At 43.8% G+C, this 19,322-nt stretch overlaps 1 protein-coding gene across 5 annotated transcripts in view; it reads right to left on the reverse strand.

The window, feature by feature from the left end:
- Positions 1–19,322, reverse strand: part of LOC146799405 (tRNA-splicing ligase complex subunit RTRAF-like) — a 90,874-nt gene that overhangs the window by 61,278 nt on the left and 10,274 nt on the right. For 2 of the 5 annotated variants that reach the window (XM_085626953.1, XM_085626951.1), the window contains exons 2-4: positions 15,657–15,775; positions 8,717–8,841; positions 517–616 (exon numbers count right to left, since the gene is read on the reverse strand). In XM_085626953.1, the coding sequence (XP_085483079.1) occupies positions 517–616; positions 8,717–8,841; positions 15,657–15,775 (344 nt within the window). The remainder of the gene's footprint in view (positions 1–516; positions 617–8,716; positions 8,842–15,656; positions 15,776–19,322) is intronic. The other 3 variants (XM_085626954.1, XM_085626955.1, XM_085626952.1) reach the window with 2 other exon arrangements.

The raw sequence follows: 19,322 nt of genomic DNA on the forward strand, positions 1-19,322 counted from the left end.
CATGTACTATGGTAGCTATCCAATACCGTAGAAACAAAACTAGCAACATTTTAGTCACCAATCTCAAGTGTAGGGCAATGGTAGCTTATTACACTTCTTGATGGTTATGTTACATGCAGCTGCATACATACAATTATTCACCACAATTAGGAACATCATGATTTGTTTCTGCTATCATAAATAACAGTGCAATGTAACACTGAGGAGAAGCAATCGTTAGACTTCTTAGTTTATGCTCTGCGTGGATAATTGCTCAGAAATACCTTCAAGATCCCGTTCTACCCTGTGTCATTTAACAGACAATAATAAGCAATTTAGCCTGGAAAAAAATATTTCAAAGAGACCTCACCTATTCCAGTGACAACTAAAATTCCCCCAAAACTTGCAAGCCATATCAAAACTGTTTAATCATCAAGTGTATTATTCACCTCAAAAATGGCAAACATGTTCTTTCAGTTTCATCATCATCTTATATCATGCCCACTTAAGATAAAACCAGAACAGAAATGCCCTTACCATTATCACCATACTCTAGTCGAACTGCCAAGCCAAGAAGCCAGTCAATGGATTCCTGCCGCTCCTGCACTTTGAAAGGACAATTCACATCCTTTAGATACTGTAAAAAAAAGCAAACAAGAGTTTACATGTATTTGTTATTCTGCTTCCAATACCGTTTCACCTAAGCTGCTTCACAACACTACCACTTGCATTCTACAAACCAAATGATCTAGGATGCTACAACTCGTTTAGTGGATGGTTTCTGACTGTCTCTGCTGACCTAAGTAAATTATAGAAAAATTTAAAGTCATATCACAAAATTGGGGTTTCCACATTGGTAAAACTGGTTCCGCGGGCAAATGCACTTAAGTCTTCTCCTGCTACTTTTTCTGACAAGGCAGACAACTTTGGCGTAGGATTTAAACTCGGCCAACACAACAGGGAGCGGTCCATTAAACCATGCTGGCCTTACTTAATATGATATATTTGTTCAATATATGTATTAGATATTTAATATAGAAAGCTACTCAAATGTATATTCATTGTTATGTAATGTAATTTATAGAGCGCGTTATCACCAACCGGTCTCTAAGCGCTTTCAGAGGGTGTACCTAATCGTGTGGTGGGGGAAAGGCAGAGGTTACATGATGCCCCATGCTTCTGAGAAGACAACTGTTTTCAGCTTTTTCCTGAAGAGGAGGAGGTTTCCTTCCTTCCGTAGGTTACCCGGCAGACTATTCCACACCGGAGGGATGGTTGAGGAAAAAGTTCTGCCTCCGATGGTGGACCAATTGAATAGGGGGCAACATGTCTCGATTGACTGATATATGAATAAAATTATTATTATTTTTTTTAAACAGAAGCGCACACACATCCCATAACATATGGCCAAAATGTTGTAAAACATTCAGCAAATAGAGGAAAAAAAGAGATTCAGGGCCTGGAGCAGTGTGAGGACATGGTATGGACAATGGTATTTCAAAATAACAGCCTTGTTGCCATTAATGACAAGGGGATTACAATATGCTATTGTATTTTTCTAGGTAGGGTTTTTTTTTTTAAAGAAGTCAATTATAAAACTACTTCTCATGCAAGGCGCATCTGGTGAGGTTCTTATAGACAGAAGAGGATGTTTTAGTTTAGTATGGAATTTTAAAGGGTTTGCTAATGGTGTGGAAAGTGAATACGTATGAGAGTGTAGATAATGTGTGTCGAAATCAATGAGTTGTAAACGAAAACGTTCACAAACAGTGTAGGGTATTTAGAAGCTTCTGTCCATAAGATCATGCCTATAGAGGGATCTATTACGGTTACTGACAAGCTATGCAATACAGAGTTTGGTTTTAGGTGAGTGCTACCAATGAACTCGAGAGAAAGTTCGAGGAGAAAATATTGAGCAGATTTTCAGCATGAGTGACTGGCTTCTTTAGGTGTGTTTGTCTAATTTGGAAGTCTCATCATGTGTCTTCTGGTACACCATTTTCTGTTTCCAAATATCAGTGCTTTAGAAGACAAGTGTTTTCAGCCCTCTGGAGCTAATCTCAACCTGCCACCAGGTCAGACTGCAGTCTGATTCACACGGACTGTAGGAAGTTGGCTCTTAATAGTATATCAAACAGAGGTATTCTGTGCAACGAGGCCAGTTATTCCCTTCGGAGTGCACAGGGGCTTGTTCTAGCAACCCCAAGGTGCTCTTTTAGGGGCTAGCGTGGTTGAGCAGCCTTAGGCTTATCAAAGAGGTGTTTTAGACATCTGCAATACACACACACAGACAATAAATGATGGTACTTTACAATGACTTACAGGACCAGTCATCTGGACTTCAGGCATGTATGGGGCAAGGTCCAGGGCAGCATTAGGCCTGGGCGTAGTTCGCGAAGTTCCGCGAGTAGCGGAGAGCAGCGCGAACTGCAGTTTGTGCTGGTATTCCTGACGCTTGGGTAGAAATTTTACCAGAGCGGCAGCTTGCGAACTTACTGTTCGCGGAAAAAACTCCACTGTACATCACGAAGCAGAGTTTTCTGCACTCCGCAAACTCTGCAGAGTGCGAAGTGCAGAAAACTCCGCAAATGGAGCGAAGTTCACTGCCTAGGCAGCACAGGTCTTGCAATGCTCAGGGACAAGGGTCACCTTTGGTCCCCTTCTCCACGGGCCAGGGACGAAAGGGTGCAGAGGCGCTTTGAGGCGTCGGGTTTTAGATTCCAGAGACACTCGCATTCAGGGGTCTGCACAAAGAGGATGCAGGCGGTATTGAGGAGTTCCCTCTTGTCAAAAAGATGGTGGGCTTCTTCACGGGAGAGCGGAGGGACCTTGCTGCCACAGTTGGCCCCCTTCAACTCAGGGTTGGAGCGACGGGTACAGTGGTACTGGCCGGTGTTGAGTTTATGCGGTCCTGGAGTCCTCACAGTTCTTTCTTTGGTAGTTGCAGGATGCATGGGAACAGCTCTGCTGCTCCACATGAGTTCCTGGGTCTTTGTAGAAGTGCTGGCAGTCCTCCCAGGCTCTAGCAAGGCGAGTCAATTTTGCGCAATTGTTGGGAATAGGCGAACAGGCTGGCAGGGTTGGCGCCAAGTTAGTTATTTTTTTCCTCAGTTCTGGTTTCTCACTGCTTTTCTGTCCTTTTGAGTGAGCATGATCGGAACTAGTGCCATGGTCTCCCCTAAAAAGTAGATTATGGGGCGTTAGGGGAGAGTAGGGAAGTAGCCAATGGGCTACTGACCTCTGGGGTCACTATGCCTCCTATATGACCACTTCCTGTGGTGGAACTAGCGCGAGAGGGGAAAACCCCTCCTGACTAGTTTATTATCCTGCCTGTCCTAGTGCCAAATGGGCCTGGGACAGGGAGCAGCATTTCTCCGGTCTAGGGAAGCCTTGGGTTGCATATCAAATGTGGCAGAGGCCTTTTTGAAGCCTCCTGCCTTGATATGCTGATCACTTAGCCATCCTGCTAGGAGGAGGTGACACCTCCGGCCGGAGCAGGCACTGATCCTGCCCTCTGAAAGCATGTGCTCTCAACTGCAGGGTGGCAGAAACCGGCCTGTGGTGGTAGGCTGGTCCACACCAGTCAGCCAGCACACTAGTAGCCGGTATGCTTTCAAAGGGCATCTCCTGGGTGCCCTCTTGGCTTATGTAAATAAATCCATCAGTGGAATCAGTTAGGGTTTATCAATACAAGATATTTAATACCAAACATCCCTAGTTTCAGGTCGGAAAAGAAAATCTGTTTTCCCCGAAAGGTTGTTGGCCGGATGGTGAGGTAACTCCTCCCAATACCATCACATCAGTCCGGAACTTAGGCATTAAATTCGACAATCAGCTGTCCTTCAAACAACAAGCTGTTGCGGTAGCTGGCACATGTTTTCACATAACCAAAACCTTGAGAAAGTTCTTTGATCTCCTGCCGTTGTCAGCTAGGAAAACTGTTGCAGTAGCCTTGATCACTTCTAGGCTGGACTACTGCAACAGTTTATATGCAGGAGCCAACAGATCGGTACTCCACAGACTACAAATGGTCCAACATGCAGCTGCCCGCCTAGTATTAGGCTGGCCCCGTAGATCATCAGCTTCTGCAGCAATGGATGCATTACACTGGTTACCAATTGCAAAGAGAATTCTTTTTAAGGTCCTCTTGATTACCTTTAGGGCTTTTCACCATCGAGGCCCTAAATATCTAACCCAGGGTTTTAGGCGATACAATCCGGTACGCTGTCTAAGATCTGTGGGCCAAAACCTGCTGGTTATCCCTAAATTTAAGCTGACAACTAAAGGTGGCAAATCTGTCTTCGTGTTGGGTGCTAAAGCCTGGAACAAGCTTCCCTTTTCCTTACGTTCCTTGTCGGATGAAACCCAATACAGGAAAGCATTAAAAACTTGGGTATACTCTATGTCCGATTCAGCTTGTATAGCAATGGTCTGAGATGTAGTGTGCTGCACGTAATCTGTGTCTACTCCCCCCCCCCTTCTCGTACATCTGAGCTGGGTGAGCGCCAAGATACTCCCTGGAGTGGTAGCAGCGCTATAGAAGTAGTTTTTACATTACATTACATTACAGTGAAGCCATCATGTAGATGGGAACTCGTAAACACCGGTATCCAGCACATTTTCTAAGAATGGTTTCCCTGTTCACTTGTAATATCTAAGAATCGACTAAGGCATCACAGGGGCATATCTGCTCATAACGATACGGCCACACATGTAGAGTGGTGCACCCTACCTTAGGGCTGTAAGGGTGACTAACCTATACTGCATGCAATGTCTGTAGGCATGGCACACAGGAGGTGTACCATGTTGAGTCTTCACTTTTCTCTGCACAATGGCAGGCAGCCTGCAATGGCAGTTTGCATCCTGGTGCTGATGGGCCTCTTAGGGTGGCACAATACATGCTGCAACCCTTAGGGACCAGGGGTATCATTTACATGGGACTTACAGGGGTGCTAAAAGGTATTGCCAATTGAGAGAACAAACTGACAGTTTTAGGGAAAGCGATCTTGCACCGGGGACCTGAATAGCAGGAGCCCAGTGCACTTCTGTCAAAACTGCATCAGATGCAAGGCAAAAAGTGGGGGCTGACCAAGTCAAAAAGGGACACTTTCTTACAGAGTGGTGTTGTATCGCAGTGTGGAGTATCCGAGTGGAGCAGCGTGTTTTACAATGTAGTGGCACGTTAAACAGTAGAGCTGAGTGTCATGAAATGGAGTGTGGTGAAGTGGGGTGACACTGAGCAGAGTGGCATAGAATGTAGCAGAATGTTGTGGAGTGGAGTGGCATAGAGGAGTTCAGCGGAGTAGAGTGTCATATAGTTCAGTGTTGTCGACTTTAGGGTCGTTCAGTAGAGTGCGAAGAGTCTCGTACAGTCTAGTATTATACAGTGGAGTAACATTTTTGGAGAGCACATTGCATGGTAGAGTGGCGAGTTATAGTTAGTGTTGTCTGGTTAGCGAGCTGAAAAGAGTGTGTAAAGAGGTAAGCTACTTATAACATTTTGAAAATGGTGGATAAATTTTAAATGAAAGTTATAACTATAACTTTATCATTATGAAAGTTTGTGTAGTTTAAACTTGGTTTGTATAGGGAAAAAAATGAGTTTTCCTAACTATAACTAAGCTTTAATCTTCGTTTTTTCCATTGAATTTCAATGTGTTTTTCTTTAAATTTTAATTAAAATGTTTAACAAACCGTAGCTTTCAGTGTCACAAGCGGAGAGTTGGTTTGTGGAGTGTTGTACAGTACAGTGGAGAAGAGTGTTGTAAAGTCTATTGTCAGACTGAAGCATTGCAGATTGGAATAGAGTGGAATGTAGTAGTGTATCGTACAGTATAGCAGCATGGTGTCTCATTGTGGAGTCAAGTACTGTAGACTGTAGCAGCAAGTTGTACAATGGAATGGCGTGTCAAACAGTAGAACAGGGTGTCGTAGACTGCCAGAGTGGAGAAGAATGTTTTGAAGTGGAGTAGGGTGAAGTAGAGTGTCGGAGTGGAGTATCATTAAGCGGAGTGTCCTAGAGTACAGTGGAAGAGTGTGTCGTAAAGTGGAGTGCTGTGTCATATAGTGAAGTGGCGTATCGTAGGGAGAAGTTAAGTGGCGTGTTGTTGAGTGCCATACAGTGTAGTAGAGTGGATGGGCATAGAGTGTAGTACAGTATTGTAGGGTGGAGTTGCATACAGTGGAGTAGAGTGTTGGACAGTGGAGCTTAAATATAGCTCAGTGGCATAGAGTGGGATAAATTGAGTAAAGTGGAGTACACTGCAATGAGGAGAGGAAACAAGAGTGGAGTGGTATGTCGTAGAGTGGAGTGGCGTAGAATACAATCGAGTAAAGTGTCATAAATTGTAGTACTGTGTAGTACACTTAAGTGTAGTGGAGTGTCATCCAGTACTGGAACGTGATGTAGACTACAGTAGAGTGGTGAACAGCACAGTGTTGTAGTGTGGTATAGTGAATTGGCATATATTGTTATAGAGTACAATGGCAGTCAGTGGCATAGAGTGGTCTACTGTATCAGAATGGCGTAAAGTGGGGTGCAGTAGCAAAAAGAAAAAGATGGGTACAGTGTTGTGTAGTGGACTAGAGTATCGTCAAGTAGAGTGTTGTACAGTGGCATACAGTATAGTACAGCATTATACAATGGAGTGAAGGATACAGACAGGAGTAAAGTGTCAGAGTGGCATTCAGTGTAGGAGAGTGTCATAAAGTGGAGCTGCATAGATTACAGTAGTTTGTGAACAGTCGAGGTGCGTAGAGTGGATTGATGCGTAGTAGTGTAGAGTGAGGTAAAGTCTCATACAGTAGAGTTGAGTGGAACAGAATAACAGTGTGGAGTAAAGCACAATAGAGTGTATTGTGTGCCGTAGAGTGGGATAACGTGGAGTGTACTGGTGTAATGTAGATAGTAAACTGTTATAAATTGGAGTGGGGTCTTGTACAAGTAGAGTGAAGTGCTGTATAGAAAAGTATCATAATGGAATACAGTATTTTACATTGGAGTATACGGGTACAGAGTGGAGTATAGAGTTGGACAGTGGAGAGTACGGGAATAGAGTGGAGTAGAATGTTGTGGAGAGCCATGAAGTGTGGTAGACTTATAGAGTGGAGTTATATAGAGTGGAGTTGTATAGAGTAAGTGTCATACCATTGAGTGGCAGGAGTTTAGTGGCATACACTGCAGTGGCGTAGAGTGGATTACCGAAAAGTGGAGTAGCATACAGAGGTATACTGTACAGTGGAATGCAGAAATGTGGAGCGGTGTACAGTGGAGTGGCTTAGAGTGGAATAGGGTATAGTGGATTAGCATTGAGTGGGGAGGCATACATTGATGTAGGGTAGAGTAGAGTCGAGGAAACTGTCATAAATTGGAGTGGCATCTAATTCATTACAGTGATGTGCTGTGTTGTACAGTGTTGGAAACTGACAGTGTACTACAGTGTATATTGAACAGTGGAGTGTACGGGGATAGAGTGGAGGAAAGTCTAGTAGAGTGGCACAGAGTGTAGTAGAGTTTTGTAGTTTGGAGTTATATAGAGTGGAGGAGAGTACACTGGAGTAGTGTACAGTGGCTAAGCGTTAAGTGGAGGGGTGTAGAGTAATAGTGTAGTAGCGTGCAGTGGAGTAGTTTAGACTAGAGTGGTGTATTGTGGGGTAGAGTATAATAGCATACAGTGGAGTGGAGTCAAGTGGAATATCATACAGTAGAGAGGCAAAGATGGAAGCAGCGAACAATGTAACAGCATAGATCGGAGTGGAGTACAGTGGAACAGTATTGAGTGGAGTACAGTGGAGTGGTGGAGAGTGGAATAGCATAGAGTAGAGTGGCGCACAGTTTAGTGGGGCAGAGTGAAATAGCATGCAGGGGAGTGGAGTCCAATGGACTAGCACAGAATGGAGAGGTATAGATTAGATTGGCGTACACTGAAGCATAGAATGCAGAGGTGTAGAGTAGATAGGCGTACACTGAAGTAGCATGGAGTGGCATACAGCGGAATGGCGTAGACTGGAATAGCATATAGTGGAGTAGCATACAGTCTAGTGAAGTGGTGTAGACTTGAGTGGCGTACACTGGAATAGGGTAGAGTGTAATAGCATACACTGGAGTGAAATACAGCGGAGTGGTGTACTGCCATGAGATCAGTTTGTTTGATTAAACAGCAAGTAAAGGTTTTGACACTGTTAAAGCTCAAGGTGTAAAGCACAAGAGTTAAAGGTAAGCAGTGAGACATTTCACTTTTTACTCACACACTGATCCCTTGGAATACAAACACACTGACCCAAGAACTCTAGTTATGTGCAACTCAGAAAAAGTGTATCAAGTGTGCATAACCTTCTGCAGATGACCTTCTGATTCAACAAAAAGAAGGTTGTGCACATGGGTCATGCACAGCACCAGGGGAAGAGGTGTGGCGCCGCGGCCAGGGCGACTGACTCCAGAATCTGGGGATCACAGTTCGATCCCCAGCACCGGCGGCAGATTAGCCCAGCACCATGTGACTCTGGGCAATAGCTGGCTTAATCTTCCCGACAGCCCCCAGCGCCTAGAGACCCTTAGGGGCGATTGTTCGTGCTTTACAAATGTGGATTATTATTATATCACCAAGAAGCTACGTAGCACACAATCAATGGTAATGCATTCAATATAGCCTCCAGCCTTTTTCATCTACTGAGTCCAAGAAATGAACACTTCAAACATAAAAGCACTACATTTTAAAGAAATAATGCCTCACCGTACCTTTTCATAATGACTGGGCCATTCACTACTGTTTATGTTTCGCAAATTTCCTCGTTCTTCAATCTTATAGTGCCTGATTTTCTGATCTTCGAGCCAGACTAAGAAGTTTCTAAATTCAGTTTCATCTGTTAAATAGAGTGAAGATGTAGAAAATAACTGCATTAGCCAGTCATCCTTAAGACACATTGGTTCAAATTTGAGGGCAAACCAGTACATACACACACATCAGTGCAGGACAATTAAGAAGCGGAGTATGTGTTAGAGCAGGTGTATCCAACCAGTTGCTCGCAAGCCATCAGTAGCTCGCAGAAACCTGCAGAGTAGCTCCCAGCCTTGAGTTCATTTTAAACTAAGAACAGCAATAAATAAGTGTTGCATTTTCCTTTGAAAGTTAAGGAAAGGCTATGTTTATTTGACATGATTATCAGGGTGCAGAAATCAGAGCCTGATAATGAGCAGTGCTCCAATCAGATATATTACTCATATGGGTCACAGAGGTTCAGAACTGAACCACTAAGGTATTGAATTCTTAAATAAAAGTTGTTCTTAACTCAATATTGTAGCATGAGAACAAAATGATATTTATGAATTCTATCAAATGAGAGAAAATTAAAATGGAGAGTTAACGTAATCATTAAGTTTACTCTTCTATTTAATTTTCTCCCTGTTCAAAGAGTCATTTACACACAGCAGGCCTCTTGCCCCCAGTGGCTGGTAGACACACTGCCATAATAATAACTGAAAAATACAGCCTTGTTTTTTTTTTTAATTAAATGGGAGAAGTTTAAAGTGCAGGAAAATGTTCCATCAAGTGCAGAAAAATGTTTCCTGTTACAAACATTTTTCTGCACTTAAAATTTTTCCCATTTAAAAAAATGGCTGTATGTTTGTGTTGTACATGTAGCGGTGCCACATATGACAAAAGGTATGCCCTGTGCCACAAGTAAATACAACACAGGCTCTCAGCCACCCATACACATATTCCATTCAGTCACACACATGTTCATACTTTACACTCACTGACACACATGCAAGACATATCATAGTAGCCCCTAGTCACAGTATATTGAACTCCATGGACATTAGGTTTAAAGTCAATGAAGCTGGGCGAGGGGGTGTCTGACAACAATGAGAATTACTTGGCATGCAGTAGCTCATGACGATTTTCACTGATCAGAAGTAGCTCTCATTACAGAAAGATCGGAGACCCCTGCCTTAGAGTGAATTAACATATGATAGATAGAAAGACTTGAACACTTCATGTAACATACTACTGTAGGAATATTATTCATCATTTTTAATAAATAGTTAAATATCCAACTCTGCACAGGATGAAAAAATGTAAGCTTATCCTATAGAAAATTAAAACATTCAGGCTTCCATTTCGAATACTATAGAAATACCCTACTGGTATTTCGGCTCCTGGAGGTACAGATACTTTGTGATTTGGACAGTTGTAAAGTAGATTCCCTGTAACGTTTAGCACTCATTATTAAACGACATTAGCATTCCCCAATTAGTACTTGGTTGCAGAGTGTAAACACCGTGTATTGTAGACGTAACCCAGATTTGAAATGCACAAGGATACTGCAGCATCCCATGTGTGTCGTGATTTACTGCGGTACTGGCTCTGCTCAGAATATCCTGTAATGAAGCAGGCAGGTAAGGTAACAGAATGGCAGAAATAACAGAACCAGCTGATGGAGCTGAAACTCTTTATGGGAGAAGAGGGAGAAATTACTTATTTTATAGAATAAACTATCTTGCTAGTAGGTTATGTCACCAGTCCTGAGGCGGAATCCGGGACTCGAGATTCCCATTTTTTTTTAGAACTTTGCTGGTATTGCTGCTATAAATACTTTACTGAGCGTGTGTGTTTTTAATTGTGATTTTAATACTTTTAATCGCGCATTTGCACAACCCAGGCTCGAACCTGTGAGATCGTCCTTTCCGGTCCCGCCATTCAGTGTGAGGAAAACGAGCTGGGCGAGCAGTCTAGTGCTCCGCCCCGCCCCCCGCCTGCATAAAATGACTCCCTGGCCCAGGAAGCGCAGCGGACGAGCGCAGCGGGCGCGCCGCCGGCGTGCCGAAGGCGCGCCAAAGGCAAGCCCGTCTGCACTCGTCCGCGCCGAGCCCGCGCCCATAGCCAGAACCCCTGTCCGGCTAATTAAAAACTCTTCATCAAGGCTTGTCTACAACCGCGACACCTTATTGATGATTGGCCGTAACATTGACACAAAATATTGCCCTACTAGAGCCATGGAGGATGTCCTCCCGCTCTTCCCCTATCAATGTTCTAACTGTAAGCAGACCCTCCCCGAGATACTCTGGCAATCTTTGCCTACCCTCAAGGTTCCACACGATACTATAGGGACAAATGAACTGCATGCTACTCAATGCCAGATCTCTGGTAAAACACAGCACTGAACTGGCTGAGCTTATCCTTGACTCCAAGGTCATGATCGCCTTCATAACTGAGTCCTGGACAGACGCTGCATCAGGCCCAGACATTGTCATCGCTACTCCCCCAAACTATGTCTGTCTTACACGGAACAGAGAAAAGAAGAAAGGTGGTGGTCTGGCCATTATTTATCATAAATCCCTTAGCGGGATAGTACAGCCAGACGTAACTGACCTCATTTTTAATTTTATCCTCTGTGATCATCAGACTCTTAGAGGCTGCCTACTCTACAGGCCCCCTGGGGCCAAAGCACCTTTTCTCTCAGCCTTGAGTAGCCTGTTAGAAGAAGCTATTTGTGCCAGCTCCTTCACACTACTTGGAGATTTTAATTTTCATCTGGAGAATTGTAGGGACCCGGACACTCAAGATCTCCTAGAACTGCTACAGGGAGTAGAACTGAAACTAGTCCGAGGTCCGACTCATAAAGCAGGGCATACCCTTGATGGCATCTTTTCCAATATTCCTAACATAGAGGTTACGTCTGTTCAACCGATCTCCTGGTCGGATCATGCTGCTGTTCATTTTAATATAAGCCTTACCCCCCCCCTAGACTAAACAAAGCTAAATCTGCCCCTAAAATATTGAGGAAATGGAAAAACATAGAAGGCAAGACTTTAGAGGATCTTCTGAAAGCCTCTATAAAGCCCCCTACAAAAGACATAGAGGAAGCAGCCACAGACTACACGAGCTGGCTGGAGGCTGCCTGTATGCAACTTGCCCCCCCAACTATTATACATTCCACTCGGACAAGCCCCTCTGCCCCTTGGTTCTCTGAACAAGTCAGAGACCATAAAACCCGCTGCAAAAAACTAGAAAGACTATGGCGAAAAAATTACAAGGTAGAGGATAAAAAACGGCTTAACGCAGAGTTGAGAGCATACAAGGAGACAATTCACATGGCTAAATGTGAGTTCTTTTCCAAACGGATCAAAGAAGCGAAAAACTCCCCTAAGGAATTATTCTACACAATCTCCTCCCTGGCAGCCCCCAAATCAGTAGAAATACCTCCTAGTCGCCAACTATGCGAAGATCTAGCCAAATTCTTCCTAAATAAAGTAGAGAAGATTTTCCATCCTTTGAACAATGAAAATAGGATTAATGCCTCTGACTCACTCACTCCAGATATGTATCAGGAGCCCAATAGTAAATTGGACATATTAGAGAACTTCTCACCCATTAGCGAGGAAGAGGTATTCAAAGGACTTATGAGAATAAAATCAGGCTCCCCACATGACCCCTGCCCAACCGCAATTGCCATACTAGCTCCCTCCACCATCGCCTCGGGTCTTACCCCCATGTTCAATAACATGCTGGACAGGGGAGAATTTCCCCTACGCTGGAAACAGGCCTCTATCCTACACGTCCTAAAAAAAGACAATTTAGATCCCACGGATTTAAATAATTTTCGACCCATTGCCCGACTACCCCTCCCAGCCAAAATCATGGAGGGCTTACTAAATAGACAGCTCAGTTTCTTCCTGAGATCAGGAGAGAGACTGGACTCTTCACAGCATGGATTCAGGGCTGGACACAGCACTGAATCGGCCTTGATCAAATCAGCTGAAGATATCAGAAGGGTGCTGGACATGGGGGGTAGAGCCGCCCTGATCCTGCTGGACCTATCTGCGGCCTTCGATACGGTCCACCATAACATCTTGGTGGACCGTCTGAGGGCCAGTGGGATTCGGGGAAAGGCCCTTGACATCTTGCAGGCCTTTTTATCCGGCAGGACGCAGTTGGTGGCCTTGGGGGACTTCGAATCCGAGCCTTTTGTGCTCCCCTGCGGAGTCCCCCAGGGGTCTTCCCTGAGCCCGACTCTTTTTAATGCCTACGTCTCGACATTGGCACCAGTTATCAGATCCTTCGGATTTAATCTCACATCCTGCGCGAACGACACTCAGATTGTGGTGTCACTGCGTCAGGGAGAATTGGATAGCACAGCAGACAGGTTCAGATGCTGCATGCGGGAGGTGAGCAAATGGATGTCAGAAAACTGCCCGAAGCTTAATTCGGCTAAAACAGAGGTGCTACTGTTTGGTTCATGTGAGAACTTCTGATCCCCTCGCTGGTGGCCAGAAGAAATGGGGGCTCCCCTTGCTCCGGTCTCGAAGGTAAAAAATTTAGGGGTCCTGATGGATGACTCTCTCTCCTTCAGGCCACATATCAACGCACTGGCCTCGACCACCCATTATGCTCTCAAAACCATACGGAAAGTCCTGCCCTTTTTCCCAGTAGAACACAAGAAGACAGTAGTGACCAGTCTGGTGGTGTCCCGGCTGGATTATTGTAATGGTCTGCTGCTGAATGCTCAGCAGGGACTCTTGAACAAACTTCAAATCCTGCAGAATGCAGCAGCACGCCTGATTACAGGCACCCCCAAGTTCTCCTCAGTAGCCCAGGACTGTGTAAAATTACACTGGCTGCCTGTTAGGAAAAGAATCGCCTTTAAGTCACTCTGCGTGATTTTTAAGGCTCTGCACGGCCTAGGCCCCCAGTGTATGACCCCTCTTTTCCAATGGTACAAACCTGCCCGAGCTCTAAGATCTGCCGAACAGGGCCTGGCAGTAGTCCCCAGAGTTAGGAAAGCTCGTTGGGGAGGCAGAAGTCTCTCCCTGGGAGCCGCTAAGACATGGAACTCGCTGCCTTCCAACCTTAGACAGATCCCCGACTTGCTCACATTCAGAAGGGCCTTTAAAACCTGGCTTTTCTCACACTAACTCTCTTTCCCACGCCTCCTAGTGATCATTCAGCGCCAGGACACCTCCGGGTAACAGTGCGCTTTAAAAATGCCCAAAATAAATAAATAAATAAATAAATAAATAAATCTTATATCATTCATTATAAAGGTTCATGCAAACCAGCGAGGGGTTCCATAACCATCTAGAGAGACAAGGCCAAAAGCAGACTCCACTTATAAAGTCAGGGAACTCCCCTGTGACTTGCAATATTCTTTTAATGTATAGCAGAGAGTACGTAATTCATTATAACACACAATCACACTATTACTCTCCCAAAAAGGCTTACGTCTGTGGTGTTTTGCTCTTTCCAATTTAAGCAATAGTATGGTTGCAGATATGTAGAATGAATGTGGAGTATATAGAATATTAAAAACACCAAAATTTAGTTAGTAATCTGCAAAAAACCTATTATAAGCAGTTTAATTTAAAGCACTTTAAAAATGTTTTTAAAAACCTGTCTCTTTACATATTTGCTTGCATGAAGAGAGAGAGTCCTTCTGTGTAGTCAACTGCTGAACAATCTTAACACACTCCTGTGTACATTTTCTGTCAGCTAATAAATGTTCAAAAATGAAAAGTTATTCCTTTTTCATTGTTAAAACATCAGTTCTATTTTTGCTCTTTAACATTATGACAGCATAACTCCAATGCAATAAGTTATTATATAGCAGAGTAGCTACTTCATTTTCTTATTAAGGGTGACCAAGTTAGTCAGAACAATATTAATGAGAACACTGGAGACATGTTTTCATACATATGTTGCAAACTTCTGTGCAGTACAAAACAAATGAAAAAAACAGCAGACACATTCCTAAAACTGCCTAATAAAACAGAGTACGTTTTTAGGTCTCGCTGAGTCAGTGCGCATGCGCTGCTCGGAGAGACTTTAGTAGGTGAGTTTCGAAAGTGCTGCTGGCTGGCGACAAGCTTGCGTTCACGCGAGCGTGCATGCGAGAACAGCCAGCCTTCAGCGCCATCTGTCTTTCCTCTTGCTTGCTCCCTGCCGCCGCCCCTCCCCCCACCTTCACGCTTACAAGCTTTCGGGATTCTCCCAGTGGGTGCATCTCCGTCAGGCAATATCACGCCCACCTTAAATGCTAACGATTATTTTATTGTAGCAAACAGCGCGATATAACACAAGCATTGTACAAAAATAGAGGTTCAGGTAGCAAACAGCATGTAAACACCGGAATCAGACCACACACGAGAATGCGGTCACGAGCTTGCATAATGTTACATGAGCTTCCTGTAGCAAACAGCAAAATTGAATAAACAGGCATAATGTAGCAAACAGACTTGCCAGAATAACTAATCAGGACATAACACACCAACAGCATGTCTGGAGATAAGCAAGATTATAATGCATGCATCCAATATTTACATTTGATTTGCCATTTCCTAATAAATGCTCCTTTCAGGGGGCTGGCTGGTATGCAACAGACGCATAGGGGAGTGCTGAAGTCATCAACTTTAATGCATGTTTGGACACACGTTTTTGCAGGAGTATTGCTACAAAGACAATAACAGAAAGAGGACCACCTCTCAAAATAGAAACATACTGAAGGAAGGGCTCTGTTGTCTGCAGGAGACTACCTTTAACCCTTCCAGTGACGCACATTCTGTGTTGCCCACGTTTGCCTGTCACACACACACACACACACACAACCACAACTACAACCACACACACAACCACACCCACTCCCACCCACAACCACACACCCACCCACACACAACCACATACAAAGGGAGGAGACAACTGCAGCAGGACCTTCGGCTCGATCAGGACAGCAGAACCACCAGAAAAGGAACCCCTCGGCATGACCTGGGCAGCAAGAAGTTGTCACTGGAGACATCGTGATCCTATGAACAATAGTGTCATCAATGATCTAATCCAAACTGTAAACTGTGGCAAATAACATCCCTATATATTGCAGTACAACAAAAACAGCAACAAGCATTGGCATAGCCAATAGGTCTCGTCTTTGGGACCTTATAAGTGTTTTGCCATGCAACAGTTGTTGTTGCACCAAGGATATTGAGCTGCATAACTAAATGCTTATAAAGGTCCCAAAAGCGAGACCTATTGGCTATGCCAACGCTTGTTGTCTTTAGGCAGCAGCCATAATTTTGGGTAGCTCATGAGTGGGACCTACTCAACTAGTAAGACTTGGGTAAGAATGCTTAGACTTCAAGTAATGAAGATTGCTAATTACCACCCTCCCAACCCCTCCCCCAATAAATCTTCACTAATGCTAGGTTGGAACGAAGGCTGTTGGATCAGCAGAAAACACAGGAGCAAAATGTTTGCTTAGGTTATGTAATTCAATAAACATCTTTGCAGAAACTGCTCCTTTAAAGCTGTAAACCTAATTTGCCATGCTTGTCCTTGCCAACTCATTAGCATGTGAAACCTTTGATTTTGCAGTACCAACCCTTTTTTACCCACTCTGCAAGAGAGTGCATACATTATGCAAACATGCCACATTACTTCCTCTTGTGAATCGCCAGCTATTCATTACAGATCTGAACGGGTGCAATTCATTTGGGTTCCTAAAAAAGGCTTTGTTTGTTGGGCCACATGTTTACTGCAAAGTGTTGAGCCAACCAGACAATACAAAACCTATTCCTGTGAGAAAAAGTGGGATTTCAAACCATTATTCTGGGCCAAGCATTACATCAGAAAATTGCTGGTGCCTAGAAATTGGCAACAGTTCACCCCAAAAACAGACGCATTTAAGACAGTGCAAGCATTTATGCAGAGTTGCATAGCTGGCACCTGGGATGGTGTTCTGCTAGTTCTTTCACATGTTTAAAATGATGTCATATTGCACTGGATAATTAATAAAGTGATAGCCCACAAAACGTCAAACCTGCTGCCTCAAAGACAAGGAACATTAGTGAATGCGATGGTCGTTTTATGAGATATGTAGTAATCTCGGCACTTGCTGATTAGAATGCTGCTGTTTCACATCATGATCAAGTTATGTGGCTATCGAGTAGAGCTATAGCCGAGATGTGGCCTCAATCACCAGTGTTGTCTCATGTACCGTTTCCGCATGTGAAAGGGTTGGTAATGTACCTCCGGACAGCTCAAAAGCTATCAGAATAGCTAAGATAAATCTCCAATTCATCCACCACAGTTTACATTTGTATTTTACTTGTTTTATAAACAGGCAACTCGTGACCAACAGCCATTTCAATGAGCTGGCGAGTTTAGAAAATACAATCCCCTAGTTGATTCACAGAATGAGTAAAAAGGAACAATGTTTTCTTATGATTACCAACTACTACCATAGGTGGGATTTAATTGCTCTCATGGGGGCCAAATGCAATGGATTAACAGGTTTTTCTTTTTTTACTGAACGTTAATGAGCTTGTTTGGCCCGAACATATAATGGCAGGGTCTACCATTGCTCAACTCCCAACATCCAAAGTGATCCGCCTCCTACTGTCTTATGTTTAAATCGGTCCAGGACAAGCAAGCAGACCTTGCTAGATCTCAGATTGCTGCTGCATAGACAATTTAGGAACAGAGACTAAGAACTTTGGCCCACACCCGAGTTGCTGTATTCTCTCTGCTGTTCGGAGCCAGTGCAAGTCTATGATAGCCGAACAATATGGCATGATTTCTTTGTTAAGGCAGAATTGTGCTGCTTAGTTTTAGTTTCAAGATCTCCTTCTTTGAGTCACAAGCATAGATGATGTTAAATCAATAACCACATCAGAGGACTGACAAGTTCAATATGGCTGTGTGCCTGCTGCGATGAAGGGTCATTCTCAGCAACATACCAGTTTATGAGGTCACTGTTGTACTTCGGTGGCTAAAGGAAAGTTCAGCATCAAGTCATGCTGCAAGGTTTGCCATGTAGCTGTCCATCAGTGAACTTCCAACTGCACATACCTTTTGGAAATTATCTTATTAATTCCTCTCCATAATACTAATGACTCCCTCTGTCTTAAAGGTATTAAAAAGTTGCCCTGCTAAAAACAAAGTGCCAAAGACACATAGTTGGCTATGTACTGCCCCTCAATAACTTATCCTTATTGCCACATCAACATACATGTTAGTACGAAAAAAAGTTAGCTTTAACATACAACACTTACATGGGTATTACACTGCATCAAGCCTGCATATTTTTTTGCCCGACGATGTTACTGAAGAGACCAGTCTACTCAGGCCAGGCAAAAAGGACAACTATACAAATAAGTGGAAATAAATAGAGGTCTAAGACCTTTACACATGCATTCTTACACAAACACACACCTACCTAATATCACTGACATGATAGAACATGTAGTACTTTTCATATTAGCATACACAAATCATTACAGAACAATACACTGGACAAGCTGATCTTCAATGTCCAAACAAAAATGGAAAGGTTTCTCAGCCTCTAAAAGCTCTGTCTTTTGGCTCTGCTAGGGCAAGGACTGTGCAAATCCCTGTAACTATGGTCCCTTGCCTGCCTCATGTGTGGCACATGTATAAAGAGTGATTGCTTGTTGTCTGTGGCTCATTTTTAAAAAACATAAGTGTCGGAGCTCTCGTCAGGAGGCAGCTTGCACCAGCCCATTTTTCCTGTTAGTGGTGCCTAAAATAGAACCATCTACTAACCATGAAAATAGGGAGGAAATGTAGCCTAATGGTCAGAGCTGCCGACTTCGAAGCTGGGAAACCAGGTTTGAATCTCTGCATCGGATCAACATTCTGTGATTCTGGACAAATCATTAAATCTCCCATTATAGGAATTTGTCCTTAACTGGTGCTCATGAAAAGCGCCGGTGTTCATGATTAAATGTGGGTGCCGAGTCCTGGAAACCACCGGCTCAAATTAAGCACTGTTTGTTGTACACTTAGTGAATGGTGGAGTTTATTTGGCTTCCCTGCACCTGCAGTACAAGATAGCATCTTTATTCTGTGAAGCTTTTGCTACCAGGAAGTCTTCTCCAGAACGTGTATTTTACATTGTGGATTTGGGAGGGGGATGCGACTAATTGTTTTCCTCAGTGTAGGCATTCCCCTTTCTCAGTAAAGCCCCTCCAGTCGCCTATTTCTGTGGTGGTGTTTGTTCTCTATGCAAGTAGAACAGAAGGGGAGGTCAGTCAAAGCTTTCATTATCAGCTGGACCATTCTGGGACAATAAAGAAATATTTGCATGCACATGGTACTGGACTGCAAAGAGAGGAGGCTTCGACCCGATAAAAACCTAGTTAACGGTTGATTCGACAAGTAGAACTCAGGAGACTTACATGGCCCATGACATTCCTGTTGCCAGATAACCAGGAAAAAAAAGACAAAAGAAAGCATCGTCTGGGTCATGGACTGCATCACTGTCTTTCTTACCCAAGCCTAACCTATCCCACACTTAAAGAAAGCATGCAATGCTTCTTCACAATTTCATAAGAC

This window comes from Triturus cristatus, chromosome 9 (genome assembly GCF_964204655.1).
Source record: "Triturus cristatus chromosome 9, aTriCri1.1, whole genome shotgun sequence".
Taxonomy (NCBI): Eukaryota; Metazoa; Chordata; class Amphibia; order Caudata; family Salamandridae; genus Triturus; species Triturus cristatus.